Source organism: Dermacentor variabilis, chromosome 2 (genome assembly GCF_050947875.1).
Source record: "Dermacentor variabilis isolate Ectoservices chromosome 2, ASM5094787v1, whole genome shotgun sequence".
NCBI lineage: Eukaryota > Metazoa > Arthropoda > Arachnida > Ixodida > Ixodidae > Dermacentor > Dermacentor variabilis.
This window is the reverse complement of record NC_134569.1, coordinates 73,885,698-73,901,994: the sequence shown is the minus strand read 5'-3', so window position 1 is coordinate 73,901,994 and position 16,297 is coordinate 73,885,698. Positions and strand designations below refer to the sequence as shown.

Here is a 16,297-nt window from a genome sequence, read left to right as displayed (position 1 = left end):
TGTCATTAAGTAAGCACCAACTTACCCAACATGTGCTTCTACTCAAGGGATGGTACACTAAACTGTGCTGCTGAACATAAAACGTGCAGGTCCACAAGGTAATCGCCGGGGGTCTGGCAGACCGGGACGGGCGAATCAGGAAGGCCGACCGAATCCTCTCCATCAACGGCAAGACAATGAAAAACGTGACGCACAAGGACGCCATCGACATCCTCAAGTCGCCACGGCAGGAAGTAGTGCTGGTCATCTCGCGGGATGGCCGCCAGTCCGTACGGACGACGCCCAACATCAGCCGAGCCTCCAGCTTGTCTTCCGTCCTGGACGTGGTCGACGAGCCCGAGGTCGTCCCCTCCTCCGCCTCGCCTGTGGCCGAGGCCCAGCAGAGCCCCACGCCTGCCAAGCACGGTGAGCTGCCCCGCAAAAAGCATAATTTTGTGAACCCTGTAATGCCCACACACAGTTCCGCGTCAGGGAAAATTATAAAATTGTTCGCTTTTATTTCTGGCCATGGAGAGCACATTTGTGCAAAAGAACAACAATGAAGGGCAATCTTAGCGATAACTTCGTGTAGTAATGAAGTAGCAGTATCATGGCTTAAGTACTCACAAATTAAAACACACTCCAGCGTTATTGAAAACGCTACAATTGGCTATGCATAAATCAGAATTTTGAGGCTCAATACAGAGTAGCATATATCATACAGTGGGCAGCGTTGAACCTTCCATGTTCCCTAAAGATACAACTAATTAAAGCTGCATTAGATAATTACCTCTCTACAATACCAAAAAAAGCCAAAGTTAACGTGATAGAAAGCTTGGTAAGCCGGGCAAGTCGCAAAGACGAAAGACGAGATGCCAACACCACCCTGGAGTGCCTACTGTAACCGAGATGTCAAGGGCTATGACGGCGCCTGCTCGGCGTCGGCTTAGTTAGTTCTAAAAGAGCCAACTACTGAATTTATTGAATTTCGAGGGCTTTTACTGCATGAGTCACGACTGCCCAAACTAAAAAAAAGAAATGTTTGGAATTCGTGACGTCACACTGACTTTCTGACGCTGGGATTTCGGTGCGACATTCAAGAAGTGGAATTGTGACCTTCCTTTTATGTCTTCATAATCAACTCACTGTGGCGAAATTAACGGTAATAGAGTTTTGACAAAGGACTCTATCAGTGTAAACTGATATACTGTTCTCTTTAGTGTCCCCAGCTGGCTGTTAAGAACCACAGACAGAGGTTGAATTTGTGCACGTTTCTTGCACACATCGGCGCATCCTTCGTCACTAGACCCAAGTCACGCATCTTGTTTGTAACTCTCGCGCGCACATTGCTTGTAGCTTTATTTGTAAGATGTCTAATTTCTCCGATTTCTTGTTGCAGAAAAAATCGTCCTAGTGAAGGACGGCCTTGGCTTGGGATTCACCCTGGAAGGTGGCAAAGATTCTCCGCTCGGGGACAAGCCACTAGTCGTCAAGAGGATCTTTAGAGGTGTGTGCCTCGAGTTTCTTGCATGAAATTGTTGAGGACGAGAATATTCATCCTGGTGCATGTTAGAAAAATATGATGCTCATCTGTTTCCAATACACGTACAACAGTGGCGCAGTGGCTCATGCATGCTGCAACACAATACTAAGCTGTAATTTAATGTTTGAATACACGCTCCAGGATTCGTACTTAATGGTCGCCGAAAACAAAAATGCCCTAGTTCTGAGACAATAAAGGACCCATCATTGTATAAATTGTTGCAGCCCCTACCGTCAACGTTCGAAAACTGCGGCGAAGCTGCCATACATTTTCTCACGACGTTCACTCTTGCACTTCATGCCACGCACAGCAAGCTTCTCTCTCATTGTTTGTCTATATTGTGTGCAGCGCGTGTTCGGTGAGATCGAATCCCGGCCACGGCGGCCGCATTTGGACGGAGACAAATGCAAAAAAACGACCGTACACCGTGCATTGGGGGCACGTTAAAAAAACCGCCAGTGGTCAAAATTATTCCGGAGTTCCCCACTATGGCGTGCCTCATAATCAAATATTGGCTTTCGCACGTAAAACCCCAGAACTTAATTGTGTGCTTCATGTTCTTGAGACGACTTAACTGCCGACAGAGTTCCTCACATCCACGGATCCCATCGCAGAAATAGCGACTCATTCTTTTTACTCCCGCATTATTGGGAGCTGACGCTATGTATGCAGTGAAATGAAAATTCAGAAGCGGGCTTCAACGCTCGATAGTGCTCGAGCCTGAGCCCACTACCGCTAGATGGCCTTGTTGGTAGTTCATACAAGAACAAGGACCAAAGAAGACGCAACTATGTTCATGCCTGCGTATGTCTAGTCATGTCTTCTCTGGTCTGTTTTAGTGCACACTATTCCTCAAAACCAACGGCACTGTGCCGCGGACGTACACGTGGCGCAGGTGCATTCACGTGGTCGCACTCTTGATTACCAAATGTCAGCTGTAGGCTCAACTGCAGAGCCCTATTTTCGCTAACTTGAGTACAGTTTGCAAAGGCGAAGTCGGACAGTTCGGCGTGACTCATTGTGGAAACCTTGAATGCCGTGCTTCGTAGTGAGTTGAACCTTGTTTGGCGGGAAGCACCCGCAGTCAGATTCAGCCGCGGTGGTCTGCGGATGTAGACTATGCATTCCGGCATGCCAGTGTGCTTCAGCCTGAATGAAGACGTTATGATCTGCCGAAAGCGAGTTGAGCACTGTTTCCTTCAGAAACCTCGTAAGTTTTGACAGTGCGCCCCGCGTTCTGCGTGGTACGCACTGACCCACCAGAGGTGGCCAAGAGGTTGCAGAGTATGCCCCTGTGTATGATCAAAACTGCCGATATTTTATTTCACTACGACTCTTAGCCTTTTTGCTTCTTTCCTATTGACGGGTTACCCAATTTGGCGCTGTCCCAGCTGATTTCCCTTGCCTTCCGCCTACTGTTTGTGCGCCCCATCCTTATTCCTCATTCGTTCTCACTCTTTGCAGGAGGCGCTGCCGAGCGGGACGGGCGCCTCCTGGTGGGCGATGAACTTGTCTCCATCAACGCTCAACCCGTGTGCCTGATGACGCGTACCGAGGCCTGGAATTTCCTCAAAAAGCTGCCCGACGGACCGCTCACCCTGCAAGTCGTCCGCCGGGCCTGTTGAACGACGAGCGGATGTTGCGCGCTGCCAACTTGTACAAATGTGACTTTCTTTTTTTTTTTTGCGGTGCCACCCGTCATCGCAAAGACCCGTCGGACTTTCGTCGCCCTTTGCAAGATGTGCTCCGACACACAGCAGGTTGCCGTGTTGAAAGTGTGCGAGGACGAGCATCTGGTCTGGTCCGAGAACCACTGCGACGCCTGCACAAGCGCTACTGCACAGCGAAGGCTGCTCGCCCTATCGTACAGGACCGTGCAAAGTTCGGTTTGTTGTTAACATGCGACCGGACACGGCGATCGCAGCTGGCAAGCTTGCCGAACGCGTACGGTATTACACATGGCTTCACGTGATAGCGTCTATGAACTGAACAGTCTGCAAAAGCTACCTGCGGCGATGATTACGTTGCAGTGCTGTTTCTGCATCTTGACGTCGCTCCTTCAGCGTATCATTCTTGGGGACGTATATTTTCTAACCACAAGTGCCATCAAGCACAAGGTTATGTTTTTTTTTTTTCGGTTCGCTTTTTAGAACTGTGCCGGTCTTTGCATTTAAAGATGGATTGTTTCTGGGAGAGTTGCCTCCGTTTATAGGAGTGATGGACGGGTCCTTACCCTTGTTCATTGCGCAGAAAGGTGTCGCGAGGCGGACAGTAGAGAGGAATTTGGGGAAGGTCAAATCTCTTCTTTTCCACTGTATTTCTTTCGCTTGTGCCTTCCTACAGCTTGTGCCTCGTATTTTGTGCTGTATGGCACAGCCAACTGTAAGATAGTAATATATATTCCTAACGCTTTAGCCTCGGCCACCACTGCCATAACTCGAATGGCACGTTGTTTCTGCTTTCGTTCGTCAGCAGTTCGGAGGCGACAAGCCACAGAAGAGCGTCATTTCTTTTCTTCTTGTTCTTTTACGCGATTATTGCCACAGATGCCAGGCAGTCATTGGCTTAGTGTGGTTGATGTTGCTGAAAACGACAGTGGTGCAGAATGCTCTTATATATTTCGTGTACGCAAAGCCAACAGGGTGCTTCGATCAAAGTGCCAATATGACAAGATGCAGGAGACAACGTACTTTTTTTATGACATGGCTACTGAAATTTAACGGACCTTGGTGACTTATGTCGGCCACAAAGCCGGAGTCAGTGCCCGGTGTAGAAATGTTCTTTTTGCTTTATACAAATATTAATGATATATTCCGAAAGGTGAAGTTTAAGGAGTATTTTGTCAAGCAACATAACAAATCTAGCTGTGAAGCAATTAAAAAAAACGCCTATTTATATATGTACTAGGAGAGTCGTATGAATTATTTTTGTAATATATATTTTCTTTATCCTAGAGGTGCGTCAAAAACGCACTTACCTTTTACGTTTCTAAGCCGACTAGTGCCTTAGAACAATGGCTACAACTGATAATCGCACATGCTTCTTTTCTTTTTGACGGTGGTAAGAAGTACTTTTATAACATTCGATCGAACGCACACACACGCGTCGCATTTCTAACGATTTTCTTCGCAATTATATGACAAGTGTTTGACACTCCTAAATCAAAGCGGATCGCATTCACGCCTTACATCATATTTCTTTTCCTATTACACATCTGCGTTTCCTGTTTCATGCTTCGGTTGAACAACCGGTAAACGTCATTGTGCAGTAACAACCTACATTTCTTTTTGTATGAGCGACTGTAAATCAGTTGTGGTAAATAAACTTCAGTGAAGCCTGTTGACACTTCTGTTTTTCTTCCTTTCTTTGGTCGCTGCTGAGAGCGAGTTTGCTTGAAAGCATAAAGTAACTGAATATCCACTGTTGCTTGTCGTCAACATTATTTAATACTCACGGTATGCTGGAAATGAAAGGTGAATTACATTGTTCATACAATATGTTATTAAGTATCCACGAATTTAACACGAAATTTGCGATGGACTAATGAAGAAAAGACGCTGTAGTGTTTCAGCCGTGTAAAAGTCTAAACAAAGCCAAGATTTGTCTCCATAGGTGCTCTCAGATGTAATTGTGAATGTGAAGGAGGCATTGGTGGTTAAAAACATATTGACACCACAGGTCAACTTGATTTAGTAACGTTACTTAAAGTTGACTTCACTTTCTCCTCGTAGCTTACTCAACACACTGATTACCATGTATACCGGCGATCATCTTTGAGCGCCAGCTTCACTGGAATGGCCGTAAATTTTGTAGAAGTTCCCGTATCGTCGAAACCACGACAGGTAATGCTGCGTGCAGTAAAAATATGCAGCCACGAATTGTCTGTAAAAAACGGTTGCGTAGTTCTCTTAATTTCTGGATGTGCTGACCGACTCGCGACATGCCCAGTTCCTTATTTGTGTCAGCATTTGTACGGTTAGCTTTCCGCCTCAGCTCGTCTTTGAGCTACGGCGCAGAGGGATCGGGAAAGCGTCCGCAGCACACAAGTACCCCGGGAGAGAGGAGTTGGGTGAACTTTTATCAGAAGCTACATTGCAGCTTATTGGCGTTTTTTATGCCGCATCTTTGGAAAGAACACGGATTCGAAGCGCATATCTCACGGCATTACGGAAGGCAGTTTTGGGAGCACAAGGAATATACTAACTCAGAACGGCGACCGTAGTCTTGTCTACACTATGACTTTACAGTGAGTTTGCCGATGAATCGCCAATGTTGTGTCTTTGCATTCGAAAAACAACGAGCCCCAATGAAACACGACATTCATGACTTTTACGTTCAAGAAGTTCTGCAAGCGTTGTGTGAAGAAACCGGATGCAGGAGGAGTTTGCGGCATGGTTGACTTAAATCAGTGCTTTCCAATCTATGGACCGCGAGCCCCAAGGTGTGTGCATCTGGTGTTCTTTCTTTTTCCTTTTTTTTTTTTCCATGGGCCGCCAAGAAGGCTCGCACGCACTCTGCATCGACACTAAGACGTTGTGGACTCCCGAAAGCACTGTCTGAATGCTGCAGTCTGAAAATTGGAGTAGTTTCCGAAAGTTGCTTTTTTCATTATTTATTTTATTTTTTGCACAATGAGTAAGCAACAAGCAAGTAAGACGTCATTTTTTTTGTTTCTTTAGCTGAATGCTTTTAGTCCGCTTAGTTCACTCTGGCTGCAACACTAAAATTAAATTTTAGCGTTGCTTCTTTACTTTAATTATAGTCAATTGAGAAAAAAATACCGCGGAGTGGAAATTAGATGTTTGTTGGGCGATGTATGACGCGTTTATTATTCTTATTATTATTATTTGAAACACTTAAATTATACCTAGGCTCCTGCCGTTTTTACTGGTAGGCTACGTAGCGAGGCATGTAAACATGTAAACAGCAAAAATATTTCTCGGTAATTACTCACTAATTGCCTAAAAAAGGACTCGCTAGAAACGGACTCGCTAATTAACTCAAATGAATGAATTAACCTTTCAGTTACTAACTTTAGGGCACACGTATAACTGTGAAATTAAAGCTGAGGAGCAGTGGCGTCATTTTTGCGTAGCAGAAATTATATATATGACTAGCACCACTTTCGAGATATACGACTATACATTGCGCTACAATATGAATGAGTGTTCCAGCTACCAGTTCTCTTCCAGGTGCCTCTAACAGTTCGAGACGATCATAGCTGGAACGCCGACGTATTATTAAGCAGATTTAGGGGACAGATCACTCAAAAGTGGTTCTAGTTTTAGCATTTCTACTAAACAGACTGATCATTCATTGCTCATTGACTTCAATTTCGCAACATGCGCTCTAAAGTTAGCAGTTAAAAATTATTTAGCATGTTTTAATTAGTTAATTAGTTAAATAATTGTTGACACTTCAATTTATAATAATGTCCACCTATCCACGTAGCCTATCTGCAAAAACGGCACGGGTTTTATATAACGGTTCCTATTTCATAAGAAGTGTTCCACATAAAAAGAAACGCCTGACATATTGTTTGAAGTTCGCCGGGCCTTTGGGAACGCCAAAAATCAGAAAGCTCGCATCCTTTTAGGCTGCTGCTTCCGCAGTTTCGGTTCCAATGAAACGTGCCAAGTGAACGAATTATCCGCATCAATCAACTAGCCATCCCTGTTCAGTACAATGTGGTAATCGTGAGAGCAAAATATATTCGTTGAAATGATACAGCTGCGCTTAAAGGTAATACGCTTTGAGTACAACCATTTCATGGGTAGGCACGGGCTCGTTCTTCGGCTCGTGGCAGTGAACATCGGTGACCCGGGGTAACCTCGGTGCGATTGAGAGCAACCAAACCGATACGGTCTGTTTTTCATGCACTAGGAAACGTACCCACCGACACTCGCCACGCTTCATTACGGGCACGCTTCATTACGGGCACGCTTCATTACATCGAACTCTTTGTCACGGCCGGGTTCTAGCGGGCGCGTACGTCCATTGGTGGGCGGTTATTTGGAGTAATTATATTGCCGCTTAATGCACTTCGTCGTATTGCTATGCCCCTGACGGCTGTAGAGTGAAGGTGTGTTGAAACGGCGCTAGCTGAAGCCCTTGCGTCGGTATCTGTGCTTCAAGCAGAAGTCTCGTATAGACGTATTTCAATAATATTAGTATCCGAATTGCAGAGCTCCTGCCCCGTTAGCATGCAAGAGAGTTTGAGCGCTGTTATTACCTTAGTAGTTTTCGCATGGGAAAGCAATGTTGCTACCGGAGACAAGCACTGTTCCGACATTCCGCCCATGAGGCATTTTCAAGCGTCAAAGGTACGTATGCATGCCTCTTATTTCAAGCGTGTAGCGTTCATCTAAGTAGTGATTTATTCTTCACCACGAAGACTAAACTCGACATCAAGATTGTAATAAGCTATTCCATTGAATGAATTTCTTTGTTCTTTGAACTGGGTTGCTTGAGAACGCGCTGGCATATACGAACACGTCTTTTTTAGGGTGGAGCATTTGATGCCACGTTCTTTAATGTATGGTGTGACAGCTTAGCATGCTGTGCACGCCGCGTAAGGTAACATGACTAAGTGCATACCATCGGCCTCTAACTCATGGTTAGCGATAGTGTCTTAGGAGAGAAGCAGCAGCATGTGGGACAAACAATTACCAACGCCCAGATGGCGAGAGTTCGAAGTCGTTCTTCTATACTGTGATTAGCGTATAAGGTAAATTTGGTAAAATCGCCTTCACAGACAGCTGGTGAACTCGTTAGATGTAGTACTTCTTTCGCAAGACATAACAATGTAGAAGCACTCGCAAGAAAACAAAAAGAAAAGTGACTGGTGCATTAGCTTTTGCTGTGTTCGCGAACAGCTATAGCAGTGCAGTGCATGGACGTTTCGCTGTTGCGCTCACTGCTCGAGTGTGATATTCCTGAAAAGATCAAAGGAGGCTGTGCCTTTCTGTACATCGCGCAGCGACGCGCAATGAGAAGCGTTTGTTCGCAGGGCGTATCTGACGCAGGATTGCGAACGATGGTGACATGTTGATAACTGTTCTCTGAGATTCGAGTGTTTCTTGCCCTCATTTATCAACTTGAGGATTACTGAATGGCGTGTGGCAGTAAATTACACAACTAACCCTCTTGCAGTTCAATGGGCTCTGGTACGACTTGGCCAAGACTTCTGACCCATACGGGGATACTCTGCAATGTGTGACGACGCAGTACAAATCTCTCGGTTCTGCGGGCCTGCACATCGTCAAGAACGCACTGGATTCCAGGTGTAATGGCACAAATTCTCCGGCGCATTGAGTCTTACGCTGAAATGAAGCTTTGGCTTGGAGTGGTTTGAAGTTGTGCGCCTGAAGAAAAATTTGTGCAGCCTTATAGCAACATTGCATGCAGGGAGGTCTCCCTTCTTCTGCGAATTCTAACGCGATAGCGTTAATGGTTCCTTGTGTTGGTTTTGTCGTCGGCGGAGTTGTCCGGGAGCGACAAGTTCCGCATATATTTAGATGTATGTATATGCCACGCCTTGCTATATGACATATGGTATATGCGCGTTATATTGCCACACCATTCTATCACTAAAGTTGCTCATGCCTTGTCTTACGTTCTTGACAAAGTTATTCCTCGGAGTTTTGAGAATGACAGCCCAAAAAGAAGTGTCATGAAACAAAACACCGACCGTGCATGCCTTTTATGTTAAGTCTTTCTCATACTTAAATATTAAAATTGCAAAACAATAACAGAATCCTGAAAATGATGGACTTTTTTGGGAGCCGGCAGTGCACTAACACCAGGATCGGTTAACGCAAGATGTCGTCTTTCTGTGAAAAAGCTCGGCTTCGTGCATAGCGTTCGCCGCCAGCGTTTCCCGGCAAACATTACGGTCACATAAGCTGCAGTTCCCAGGAAGCGTGAGAAGCAGTCAGATATCCTTGCATGCTATCGCGTTCTACTCTAAAGGTGAAGCTTAAGCGTCCTCCAAATTTTTCATTCTGGTGTTGAGCATGAGGAAAAAAATGGAAATAGCCACTCAACTTCATGAAAACATAAAAATGTACGTTTATGAAAAGCGTCAGGTTGGTTTTCCAGCGGTGACCAACCCCATGACGAACACATTCTTCAAATGGTGATTACTGCGCAGCATTAATTCCATATGAATTTCCCGCACGAAATCAAGGATTGCGCGCACGCAGCAAAAAGAAAAAAAAATGAACGAAAGCATTTTAGCAATGTAAAAACTTCTCTGTAACACTGCCCTCCATGTAACAATGCACGCGCATCCTAAGTGCTTTGTAAGAAAGCCAGCTACTAGAAAGGGCGATGTGAAAGATGTACGAAGATATCATATCTAATTTTCTGTGTAAGCAGCTTTGCATGAGAGGAAAAAGAATATAAATTACAAGTCGTTCTGTAGGCTTTATGTTAACAGCGCAAGTGACCTAATATCACCATCTGCTAGAATGTGATACCAGTGGAATGGTTACAGCCACAAAGTAGCGGTACCAATTAATTTAGCTCAATGAACATTCTGCCGATCGGTGGTATTGATTGATTAATTGATTGAAAACATCTTTATTTGCAGGATATTCGTAGAACTCGTGGGTGGGCCAACTAGTCCGGTAGTCTACTGGTTATTGCTGCTGCGCTGGCCCTCCCCACCAGCCAGTGCTGACTGTCAGGATCATCGCTGAGCAGAATAGCCTCCCACTGCTCTTCTGAGGGATTTGGAATGGGGTCAACTATGGTATTGGCAAGCCCACACCATGTGGTAGAGGTTAGCTACCTCTCCACAGTGTGGGCATTGCGGGGAGTATAGTGTAGGGTACCACTGGTGTAACTTAGCTGGCGTTGGGTATTTATTAGTTTGTAGTCTCCTAAGAGTGTTCTTCTCTAACTTATTGAGGGATTTATGTGGTGTTGGGTACTCCTTCCTGGCTGCTCTGTATGGTGCGAGATTGTCGGTATACACTGCTAAAGCAGTTAGGTCGCAGCACCCTTCACGGTCATCATGAGGAGATGCCCGGTATAGAAGAGCTCGGGCATGCCTGTGAGCGGCTTCGTTTCCTCCTGGTAGTTCCAGGTTACCGGGAAACCAGATGACTGAGGCTTTTCTCGGTGGATGCTTAGTCAGCAATGACAACCCTGACCTGTGAATTAATCCATTATTGAAGTTGCGACAGGCGTTCTGGGAGTCAGTGAGCACATCGGCGTTGGGGTTAGATGCTATAGGTAATGCAATAGCTGCTTCCTTTACGTGAATGGGGTTGGATGTTTTCATCGAGGCGCAACTCACCATCGATCCTGAAGGCGTTGAGGCCACAATAGTCATCACTCCATTCTTTGGCCCTGCGGCGTCCACATAGAGGGTGTTAGGTTGCTCGTCCCATTTCTTCTGCAGGGCTTCCCCTCTTGCTTTTCTCCTTTCGATGTTATATGCGGGATGCATGTTCCGCGGAATGGGGTACACGTTGATGAGTCTCCTCACATCACGTGGTACCTCTTCCCTTTGGTCTATCGTATAGGGAAGATTAATATGGATCTTTTCGAGCAGATCTCTACCTGGTTTTGTGAGTGCGAGCCTATTGAGTTATGAGAGGCATTGTGCTTCCCACATCTCTTTGACGGTATTATGTACTCTAGAGCCATGAGCTTTGCCGTTGGCGTGGAGTTTGGTAGCCCCAGTGCCGTCTTGTAGGCCTTCTGCATCAGTGTCTCCAACTTTTCAATTTCTGACTTGGAGAGGTTAAGGGATGCCGTCCCGTACATTATCCTAGAAATCAAGAAAGCCTGCACTAAGCGGATGGTGTCCCTTTCCTTCATGCCATGGTGCTTATTTTTGATACGATGCATCATCCGGAGTATTTGCTCGGTGGATGTTGTAAGCTTCTTCATAGTGGTGGTGTTCTGTCGCCCCTGCGGGATATACGTCGGATATATGTCGGATATACATGTCGCCCCTGCGGGCCCTAGGATCTTGATCTCCGTGGGTTTCGGTACTGAGTGGTTGTCTATATACACCGTGATGTTCTGCGCCAGGGGTGTCCTCGGGTTCTTCAGGATGAGCAACTCGGACTTTTCCCGCGCGCATTGGAGGCCTCTTTTTCTGGCGTACTGGTCCACCGTGTCCGCTACTGCTTGAAGACGCTCCTCGATCTCGGCGTCACTCCCCGAGTTGCACCAGACAGTGATATCATCCGCATACAATGTATGTTTGATACCCGGGATATCGGAGAGAAGGCCTGGGAGATTTTTCATAGCCAAATTGAACAAAAGGGGTGACAGTACCGCCCCTCGTCGAGTTCCTCTAGGGCCTAGAGTGATGGGACCTGATTTTATTCCACCGAAGTTTATAGTGACTTGCCTTGCTGATAAGAAGTTCTTCACATAGTTGTAGGTTCTGGCGCCACAGTTGGTGTTGGCGAGGCTTTGCAGAATATTTTTATGCAGAACGTTATCAAACGCTCCTTTCAAATCAAGTACCAGGATGGCCCTTGTCTGTGACTTGGGAGGTGTCTCAAGGAGGTACTTGTACAGATACAAGAGGGCGTCACGGGTCGATAGGTGAGGGCGAAAGCCGAATTGAGTGTTATGTAGGAGGTTGTTCTCTTCTAAGTATCTACTGAGTCTCGTGTTGATGACCCTCTCTATGAGCTTGCCCAAACACGAGGTCAGTGATATCGGTCTTAGATTATCCAGTTTAAGGGGTTTGTTCGGCTTCTGAATGAACCGAACCTCGGCCGTCTTCCAGGATATTGGTAGTGTTCCTGTAGCCCAATGCTGCTCGTTGAAGCATTCGACCAGTGAGGTGATGGTGTCATCGCTGAGGTTAAATAAGAGCTTTGCTGTTATTTGATCTGGACCTGGAGCTGCATTTTTTCTCATGGCCGCAATTTCTGCTTTGATTTCTTCTTTCGTGAGTGGGATGTCCAACTTCGCATTCGGCAGCCCAGAATACTCCCGTTGTTCCACGACTGGGGCCGTGCACAGATACCTGGTCTCGAGCTTTTTCATCAACTCTGTGTCCGTACCCGGGATGGTGTGTACAATCTTCGTGAGCCTGTCTTTAGTGGCCGACTTGCTGCTGCTGGGGTCGATTAGGACACGCATGAGCTTCCCAGTCTTTGACACACCTAGCTTCCCCTGAATACCATCGCAGAGCGTATTCCAGTTCTGTCTGGCCGAGTATATGGCGTAGGATTCTGCCTTTTTGTTTATCTCCTCTATTTTTTTCCTGAGTTTGCGGTTAAGCCGTTGTCTTCGCCATCTCTTTGTCAATGAGTGTCTTGCTTCCCATAAATGTAGAAGGTGCGGATCGACCGCTGGGCAATCTTGTGTCGTGCAGACCTTTTTCGTAAAGGCTTTCAAAGTTTGCACCTCACCATTAACCCATTCCTCTAGGTTTGTAATAGGGTTTGCAGTAGATGCCCGGGCCTGTCTCCACCTGTCCCAGTTCGTAATTCTTGCGGTACCTATTTTGCGTTTCCACGCGTTTGTGCTTATCTCCAGAGAGAGTGATCGCTTCCCAGGTGCTGTTCGGTATTCTTCCAAATCGCGCTGTTTATTTTCTTGGTGAACGTCAGGTCCGGACACGTATCTCTACTAACACTGTTTCCCAGCCTCGTAGGGTAAGTGGGATCGGTGAGGATCGACAGCCCTTCTTGCGTCACTACTTCTTCCAGTTTTCTGCCTTTTGGTGTCGCCGCCGGGTAGCCCCATGAAGGGTGCGGTGCGTTAAAGTCGCCCCCAATCACGCAGGGGGAATGGCCCGCTAAGCTCAGAAATTTCTTTATGAGGGAACCCAATCTTGCGTGCCTGTCTTTGGGAGGGCTGTAAACATTCAATACATGCGTGCTTGTCGCTCCTCTTTGCAGAGGAAGAATAGTAATATAGCAGTACGCAATATCAGGCTCGAAAGGGTCGTGCAGTATGGCAGTGTACAGTTTGTGCACTAACGTGGCAGTTCACTGGTCTTGCTGATAAGTCACATAGTCTTGGAGTTTGATAGGTATTAGATGAGGCTCTTGAATTAGGATAGCTGCCGGTGGGTCAGATTCCTGAGATAGTAGGAGATTAAGAGCCGCCTGCTTTCTCCTGTAGCCCCTGCAGTTACACTGCCAGATCTTTATTCTAGGTTTGGCTGGCGTGGTGAAACCGTATTGGAGGGCTGGTAGCGCAGACGACCGATGTTTGCCTCCACAAACACACACACACACACACACACACACACACACACACACACACACACACACACACACACACACACACACACACACACACACACACACACACACACACACACACACACACACACACACACACACACACACACACACACATATGTCGTGAATTCTTGTATATATACATGGAAACGGCACCGTGGTAGCTCAAGTGATAAGAACATCGCACGCGTAATGCAAAGACGTGGGTTCGTATACCACCTTCGGCTAGTTGTTTTTTCATCCACTTTCATTTCCATTAATTTATTACTTCTTTAATTCAATTAATTCAATACATGCAATTTCTTCTGCGCTGTCGTTTGTGTCATTGTCTGCTGGCTTCTTATGATATGAGTAACAAAAATCGGTTTCCTCGGTTTCCTTTCTTCTAGTTTATATATATATATATATATATATATATATATATATATATATATATGATAGACAGAGCGAACGAGTAGACCTAAATTTATCTGCTTCAATCTACTGCAAGTCTGCAAGAAATGAGGTCTAAGTATTAGTAGGCTCAGGTTTCCCTCGTTTTCCCATTAATATTACCGTAGAAAAAGGCGAAAATGCCCAGACTTCGGCGACCCTGTGATTTTCCTAATTCAGTGGCTTCTAACAGCAGCTGTGAGTCCCAGCCTCCTGCGTGCTCGTATCGTAGGAGCACCATCAGCGCCATTCCCATGCCGCGGCTCGAGGGGGGCCTTGGACTAAGGGCTCCTCCCTCAGAGGACTTGCGCCTTCAATTAGCACAATCAAGGTGTTGTCGTCACGCCACCATGACGTCGCGACACATCGTACCTTCGTCGCCACTTTGTGATCGCCTTCATCGTGCCGCAGTTTCGATCGTCAACGGCATAAATGTTCTTCTCAGAAAAAAAAAGTAATAACTTTAATGTGTTTTGGTCAATTTCATGGCGATCGATTGACGCATTTCAAATCGCCTGCGGTCAGCACATGGATGCCGTTCAATGCTTTTACATTATGAGAAGTGAACTTGTCCTGCGTACGCGTAGCTAATGATGTTCTTATAAAATTGCAGCAATAATACCATGTCCTTGGAAGCCGACGCAATATTCATCGACCCATCGAAGTGCAACGGTGCCACAGTCATCACCGAAGATGATCGTGAGTGGCGCCAAATAGGCCCCTTATACTGACCGGTTGAACTGACAAATCGCCGAGTTGATGCTTGCGCGCGTTGTATACGCCAAGCAGCGGCAGACGATTTAAACTTATATGTCCGATTTTTAATGATAGCCTCCATTTTTTTCGAGCGACGTTGACGGTGGCTTCCCTACCGGCGTTACGTTACAAAAATGTGTGATTCTAGATTTATAAGTGCTCATTATAAAGACTTTATTTCTATGCGATCACATACTAAAACAACGTGAGTCTCGTTTTTCATGAAATGAAAGTCTGGTAAGATTTTTATACAGTAGAACCCCAATAATTAGAAGTTGCCGAAATTGCAGCGTTCCGCTTAAACGGAATGTCTTGTGAATTTCCCGGCTACAATTTGTAAATTCGAATATGTGCCGTCATGTAATTCATTAAGAAGTTTGTTAAAGTAATTGGGTTAAATATTCAATCACACATCTTGATTTCTCGTCGAAGTAATGGCCGCCTCATTGAATAATTTAGCTCAAGGGTTGGGACTGTGCTATCTGTCGAAGGCAATTTCTTTAAATTTTGGTGCAGTTAAAAAAGAAGGAGCCTGGTAGAAGGAAGAAAGGTACGCAACTCAGCTTTGTATGCTATAATCGTATGCGCGAACTGTAAAGTTGAGTTGTGCAACTGCACGTCACATAACTTTCTCGTCTCCGTTCGAAGAGAGAGGGGGGGATAGAGACAAAAGGGAGGCAGGGATGTTAAACAGTCAGGAGTCCGGTTGGCTACCCTACGCTGTAGGCAGGGAGAAGAGGAATAGTAAGAAGGGAAAGAGAGAACTGCACTAAGTGGTTGTGTTCCGACTTTCAGGCGAGGGCGTTTACTACACTGTCGTCACCACAGACTACAAAGAGTACGCTGTCGTGGTCGCCTGCACGCTGGACAACGCACCAATGATCAGTAAGTTCGAGACATCCTTCCTGTATGGCTTCATATTTCATCAAAAGTTTCATGTGAAAGTCTTTTTAGCGGATACTTTGAGCCAACGCAAAGTCTTACTGCTTCTGAAAGGCAGTTATTCAAAAGTCGGAGAATGCCGAATTGCACCGCTACCCCGTCACACCTCCTCCTTACTTCTTAAGCAACTTAACCCTTAACCCCCTTAACCCTTCCCCCTGCGCAGGGTAGCCAACCGGAACTACCTCTCGTTAACCTCCCTGCCTTTCTCTGGATTATTTTCTCTCTCTCTTCTCACAAAACGAAATTAAATGGAAAATATTTACGGGGTTACAATGAAAGCGACGCGAAAGCTAAGTACGGTTGTTCATTAACATTTTCTTTTTGTGTCTTTCTGAAGAGTGTAAGCATTCCGAATTGCAGTTTCCACATCTGCTGTGTTCTGTAGACACTTCCCGGAGCCGCACGCACCGTT

General features: G+C 45.9%; 1 protein-coding gene across 2 annotated transcripts in view; it reads left to right on the top strand.

The window, feature by feature from the left end:
• The window catches only part of bbg (PDZ domain-containing protein big bang), a 348,240-nt gene extending 343,373 nt beyond the window's left edge, over window positions 1-4,867 (top strand). For both annotated transcript variants that reach the window (XM_075680936.1, XM_075680937.1), the window contains exons 7-9: window positions 90-405; window positions 1,379-1,486; window positions 2,987-4,867. In XM_075680936.1, coding sequence (XP_075537051.1) covers window positions 90-405; window positions 1,379-1,486; window positions 2,987-3,147 — 585 coding nt within the window. In that variant the 3' untranslated portion in view covers window positions 3,148-4,867. The remainder of the gene's footprint in view (window positions 1-89; window positions 406-1,378; window positions 1,487-2,986) is intronic.
• The last annotated feature ends 11,430 nt before the right edge of the window (window positions 4,868-16,297 follow it).